The 7,064-nt window shown below is 34.2% G+C and overlaps 1 protein-coding gene across 1 annotated transcript in view; it reads left to right on the forward strand.

Moving 5' to 3' along the window:
- SNTG1 (syntrophin gamma 1) overlaps window positions 1-6,583 on the forward strand; it is a 316,256-nt gene extending 309,673 nt beyond the window's left edge. Inside the window, exon 19 of the mRNA XM_031066535.1 lies at window positions 2,682-6,583. Coding sequence (XP_030922395.1) covers window positions 2,682-2,840 — 159 coding nt within the window. The 3' untranslated portion in view covers window positions 2,841-6,583. The remainder of the gene's footprint in view (window positions 1-2,681) is intronic.
- The last annotated feature ends 481 nt before the right edge of the window (window positions 6,584-7,064 follow it).

The following is a 7,064-nucleotide window of genomic DNA, read 5'->3' on the forward strand; positions in this document are numbered from 1 at the left end:
GGTTTCTTAGGGTTTGTCTGTTTGTTCACTTGAAACTTCATCTTTACTATGTGTGCAGCACACACTACCCTGCCTAGAGGAAAGTATATGCAGACAAAAGTATGGCTGAGGACAGTGTGTGCAGAAATAACCAGGGTGGCTGCGGGTGAACAGGGGTGAACAAGAGCCTGTGGGTTCCCCTCTGTCTGCTAGCAGTAGTGCCAACCTGGAGACACCTAAAAGGGCAAGTTCCCAGCAGAAGTGAGGGCATGTTTTTTCTGTCAGCAGCCCAGAGTGGTATCTCTTTGTTAAGGTTTCTTGTGATTAGGCTGATCTGCCTGAAAAGTGTTGTTCCTGATAAAGTCCTGTTCCCATCAATCAGGCTTTTGGGAACGGAGTTGCAGGCATTAATCAGATCCACATCTACTTGCTACATACCAGTCAACTTACTGTGCTTCAAGGTGCTTTACTTTCTAGTTAAAAATGCATGTGTTCATTGCAAATAATAACTGGGCATTTGCTGATTTCTCAGTGCTGTTCTTTGCAGTCAAGGTAATTTCCATGTTGTGTCATTACTGTTGATAACAGTTATCAAGTGGGAACACCCAGAGGATGTTCTGTTGCCTCATCCATTTCCCTTGATGGTCAGTTGAGCAGTGGATACTCCTGATGTGTTACTATTACAGAAAGCTGTGATAACTCTTGGAAATAATTATACTCACGCACTGTGAAAATTCAGTGTCCAGTAATTATGATAGTAACAGCATTACCTAATTGACTTGAACAATTCTTAAACTGTAGCATTTGTTTATCTTGTTGAGACATAGGGGGAACTGCAGTCTTTCTACAGATGATACATGCAATTGATATTAAAAATATTAAAAACATTTCATCAGTCCACTAAATATTCATTCCCTTATCTTAAGCTTCAGTTTTGTTTTTATAGTACTAAAAAGGTAAATAAATAAATTAATAAAATGAAGTTAACTGAAAAGTAACTTAATTCCAATGACTCATAAGTATTATTCTGAAATAGCTTCCATAATTCCTTGTTTTCTCATCTTTGAATGACCATTGTTTTCCTATTTATGATAAATTTTCTTATTTTAAAATTTGAGGGAGGAAAAATCCACATTGACTTAGTAATAAAATTTCCATCCTCTTTGGCTTTAAAACTGAGAATGTCTCTAAATGGGTTCGTTTTTTATAAAGGCACAGCTGGCAGGTTTGTGAAACTTGGCATAAATTTTTTCTTCTTTATTGAAAATTGGTCATCAGGGGAGTTTAAAGAACCTCATGGGATGTCATCAGTTTGTTTTTGAGCATGTCTGAAGGACATCTGCTGAGGCTGTAGGAGACCTGAACAAAGCTTCACCCATTCAGTACATCACTGGACACTCTGCACATCCAGCTGTCTGCCTTCACACCATTGTCCCTCACCTGTGAAGGCTTTGTGAATGTCCCCATGTATTCTGTGAAGCAATGTCTTCAGGAAATCTCAAGAGGCAGAAAATTGCAGGTTGATGTCCTTTGAGAGATTTAGCAATTTTTTTTAAAATTTAAAACATTTTCAATATTCTTCTAAACGGAAGAGCAAACCCTGGCACTATACAGCCTGGAAATACCAATGCTAGAGAGAAAGACAAGTAGAATATACCACAGATAGTAATTATTGGCTTCATGTTGCAATGAAAAAATCCGTATGGGCAGTGAATCAAAGCAGAAATGTAAAATCTGTACTGGTTCCCCATGACTTATATTGAAGTATTGAAGTATTGAATTACTGAGGTATTGAAGTACCTTAGTAATTGCTTTCAAATACAACAGATATTTATTGATTAAATACCAGCTTCAAAAACAGGTACTGAAAATAATCTAAAAAAATTGATCAGATAAGGTCAATTAGACATAAAGGAGCAAATTTATATGTGTTGAAAAATGTAGTTTTTATTTATTTTCTCTCTGGTGCAGTCTAAAAAAGGCCCAGCTAGTCTAATCACATGCTGAGCAGGCTATAAAGAAATGTAAATTAAAGCAGAAAATAAGGAATTTTTATAAAATTCCTAATAAATTTAAAACATGGAATATATTCATTTTTTGGCCCAATAACAAATCCAAATTATCACTGTGTGATAGTAGCATATTTTGAAAATATATCCTCTCTTTTTTAATATATATTGAAGAATCAGGTAAGAAAATAGCTGTTTAATAATGTGATTTAATAGCTGATTAATAGTGTAAGAAGACATGAAGAACAAATGTAATATATGTGGAATTCAATATTATTAATTTTTGTGGGCACATTGGTTAAATAGTGGTAGTCCAGAGGTGTGCAGACTGTTACAGCACAACCATAAAGTTTCTATCTAAATTAACCTGCAAAACTGCCAAATGTGCATTAACCTGAGCAAACTAAAAATTATATAGTGTCACTTTCTTTCCCCTTTAGCTAGTAGGATCTCATATTTCTATGAGGCACTTAAACCAGAAATTTGTCCATCTTAGCCTCCAAGCAATTATTTACGGAATGTTCCATTTTCAATGTCTAAGTCTCTATAATGGATAATTGTAAGGCACATCAGCAGAAATACATCAAGATATTAAAATTATTGCTGTTTTAACAGTGGTTCATTCCTGGTTATATGCTTATGGGGTATTTTTCCATTTCATGTTTAATCTTTTTTTTTTTTTTTCACTTCCAGGAGCTGGAGTTTTCTAACCTATTTGCAGTCCTTCACTGTATCCACTCATTCTTTGCAGCCAAAGTGGCTTGTTTGGCCCCTTTGTATGTAGGCAGCCAAGCCACAGCTTCTGCTGCTCCCACAACTTCTGGTACTGGCAAATTAAAGTATTCTACTTGATATTACCTTGACAGCACTGCCACTTAACAACGAGATATAAAAATGTATAAATATTCATAAGATTTAGACCTTTGGTGAACCATGTATGTGGAAACCAATCCTGGAGGCAAGACATCTTGCAGCATCAGCAGATAAATGGTCACGTGGGATCATAATTTCATCTTGGTTCTGCAAGACATCAGTAAATAAACCTAGTCAAAACCCCAGAATAGGATGGATATGCTTTTAGTATTATCTATTTGTACTTACATAGTGCTTTAAGCAACAGTGGAAGCAAAGGAAGAAATGGCGAAATGAAGCACTTGAGTATTTAATAAAATTTTCAAATTGCTGTAATAATACACAAATAGAATTGTCATTTTCCTCCTTTCAGATGTTTTTAAATGACAATATGCTAAACTCTGAGTATGAACATAATGCCCTATCATTATATTATAAATGAGAGCAAGCATACAGTACATGGTGACAAAGGAGATAAGCGTGAAAAGACATTTGTGTAAGTACCTCCTCAAATAAGAAAGCACTTTAAGCACTGTTGTAAACCCATACTTGTTTTCATACATGGAATCATGCTGCTTTTTCCATTTTGTTCTCTTCATCTAACAGGAGCAGCAGCAAACATATAGCCATACTGATCTGATACATTAAAAACAAAACAAAACAAGCCACAAAAAGAAAAAAAATACTTTTTCATGGATAAGTTCCTCTTCTTCAAGTAAAAATAATGGCATATGAATTTAATTTTAATTATAAATTAAGTGCAAGTACAAAAAATAGTGTGTCATCTATTTATTTCCTCTTTTTTTTTTTTTGTTAAGAATTAAATACTGTAAATCTAACAGTCTTTGTTCACAAGAGTTTGAAGTTGTTTCAGACAACTCACTTAATACATTGTTTCCATGGCTAACCTTGATTTCACATCATTGGTGAACTTATGTTTCATTTAAATTCTCAACAAATAGACATTTTTCATTATGCTTTAAAAATTATTTTACCCTTTGAATTCTTAATAAGTTATTTTATATATATATTGATAGTAAGATGGAAATAAATTGAATAAGCTATAAAGAAAGCGTTACAGAATGCATAATTTCTTTGTTTTTTAAGACCTTTACATCACTCTGGATCAAGTACTAGTTTCAGAGTATCATTTAATGATTAAATATAAAGGACTTTAAGTTTAAAATTAATAACTTTGTTTAATTGCAATTTTATAATATAATTTAATTTTGCGCTATGACACAAACAAGTGAGGATGATGGAAAAAAGGTATACATTTTCAGGCGTAGTTTTTGGGGCTTCTATTTATTGTATTGAAATCAAAACTACTTTTTTTCCCCCTTCCACTTAAACTTGTTAGTGGCACTTACGAGATAGGACCACCGTCTTCCTTGTTTAGCAGAAAGAGTAATTCTATCACATCCCTTTATATGGGTTAAGATGATCAATACTTCAAAATTGAAGCCAGAGGAGAGCTTATCCAAATGGGAACAATCCAAAATGCAAGGTAAGGACAAAAGATGAATGAAATTAAGGAGCAAATCATGTCTCTGTTTTTTTGCTTTGCATTAGAAATATTTGGATTGACATGTGTGAGAGTAACATTGTTTTGTAGCATAGCTGATCTAATTTGATACTAGTTCCAAATAATCTGAAAATATTTAGGGGAGGGGAACTCTTTTACCACTTTCAAAGGTCTTCTGGTACACACGTACTTCATATTAGTACACCTCCAAGGGCTACACATTTATTTTCTATCCTAAATTCGGTGGAATGATGTAACAATCCAGCTATTAAATGCTACTCTAAGTTGCATCAAAATTCAATGTTTTCATAGACACCATCATGAACTTTTCAATAAGAATTGTCCCTAAATAAGGGGGTCACATCTGAAGGACAGATAAAACTAAGATAAAACTGCCATGGCTGTCCATAGGATCTTGAGCTTGGACACAAACCCCAGATATTTTGAATCTAAAGCTATAGCAGTTTAAGAGGTTTAACAATGGTAACTTAGGTGCTGCCCTGGCCTAGAAAGCATGTAAGAAAAACAAAAATTTTGGCAGAGCATTAACAGTGCTGAAAAGAGAAGCCTAATATCTTTTAATGACAGTTCTCAGTGCTCCCAAATAATCTCCTCCACTTCAGCGCATTACTGTGGCACTGTCACAACAGTGTGGCCATGTGCTCCCACCTCTGCTGGCAATAGCAGAATCTGAAACTGGTCAGCTGCTGGGTGAATATTTTCCCTTCAACTGTTCGTGTGATGTGCAGTTGCATCACTGAATCTGAGGGGTGTTTAGGAGACGTGCTTGAATGAGCGTAACATTTACCCAAGCCAGCACAAAATATGCCATTGCAAATTTCTGTAGATGAAGGAATTCCATTATATGAAAGCCCCCCTGAAGATCTCTGTCAGGAATTGTCTTTGTAGAACACCTGGATTCATCACTGAGAGTTTTGCAACTGGGCATTAAATACAGAATATTTAAGAAACACATTAGCCTGTAAATTTTTTTGTTATTGTTGTTTTTCTAGGGAGGTAAACTGTTGGGGCTTCATCAGTACTTTTATTTTCAAGAAGAATAGTGTTATTGAAAGAATATAAGATGTCATAGCTTTGACTGCAGGTCAGTGTTGATTTGTAAATGCAGCAGGCATTTGTGCAGTGACCTGACAAAATATTCAGAGGTGACTCTGCATCCAACCTTGCCCTTGTAGAGCAACTTGGTCAGAAATTCGGTATTGAACCAAAGAGGCAAAATTTTAAATTCTGTGTTATACTAATCCTGAAATATCAAAATAAAATTTACAAACATATTAAATGGCTACATTTTGCATTTAAATGCCTACATTTAAAGCATAGTGAACTCCATATGCATATGTCAAAAGTCGGGCTTTGTGTTTCAGCCTGTCATTTCACACATAGAGTATAATGAATACAAGTGTTTTTTTAAGTCAACACAGCCCATTGACAATGAAAAGACAGAATTATAATGAGCCATCAGCTTTTGCTAAAAATCTGTATGCAAGTGATAGCAAATATTTTACCAAGAAGCAGTAAACAAACCAATCCATAGCATAATACGTAATTTCTTCTCTTTATGTCATGATATTTTCAAGTAAGTTTAATTAAAAAAATTCTTTATAGTACTGTGCCTATTGATGTTATATAGTATACCAAAAATACGTACCTCTTAAGTATAACTAGATGTATTTGGCTTGATTTGGTTTGCTTTATGATGGCAGTTTTAGATTATCTGGTCTTCACAGAACTAATCATATGCTAGGTTATAGTGTTAGCATAATTTTATTATGGAAGTGTTACAAATTTGAATACATTTATTCTTGATTCCATTAGTAAATGAATATGCTTCATTTTCTACATCTTTTAAAAATAACAGTTACAGATTTTCAAAAGAGCTTTGCATTCCAGTAGCGCAATGGCATCTTTGAAATAAAAATCAGCATATATTTAGCTGTTGACCATTTTATCATGTTAATTAAGTGCATCAAGAACTTTGTGGAGAAGAGCTAGTAGTAAGAGGGCTATTTTTTTAAACCAGTCATTTAAAGTTTTATCTATTCAAACTAGAATTATTAAGAATGCAAACCAATAATATACAGTATCAATATGCTTTGAGAAAAGAATAATGGAAAATCTTGTTTTCTAAATTAGTTCTTGATTCCACAAAATGATATTTATTTATTTTAAATGCAGAGACTTATCAGAACACCTCAAAGTGCATGATTAAACCTGTAGTTGTCAACACTGCAGCCTGTTGCAGAAAGCAATTACAAGAAAGCTTTTGGAAATTTTATTAATATTGAAAACACTAAGCCCTACATTTCACTTTCTATTTCTTTATGTGGTATTTTGGTCTCTGAAAAAGTCTAGTGTCTGAAAAAAAGTTAAAGCTGATTTTAAAAAGTTCTGTCTCAGGCAGTTATGAGTCTGAGCTTAAAGCTCACACCTCTGACTGGTTCAGTATGATGGGAAACATGAAAGACTCACTTAAGGTCCCAAAATTTAAGTACCTGTCTTAGATGCCTGAGGTTGTACCTCAGGCACTTCAAAAGGGAAACACAGGGTGGGAATATAGCTTAAGATCTCTGAAGGTGCACGTGTATGTGTCTCTCTTTCTCTCTGTTTCTCTAAGGAACTAGAGGTGCTTCTATTTTAGCGTTTTCATTTTATCAGGAATGTGCTTTTTAAGCCAGGCT

This window comes from Geospiza fortis, unplaced genomic scaffold (genome assembly GCF_000277835.1).
Source record: "Geospiza fortis unplaced genomic scaffold, GeoFor_1.0 scaffold53, whole genome shotgun sequence".
Taxonomy (NCBI): Eukaryota; Metazoa; Chordata; class Aves; order Passeriformes; family Thraupidae; genus Geospiza; species Geospiza fortis.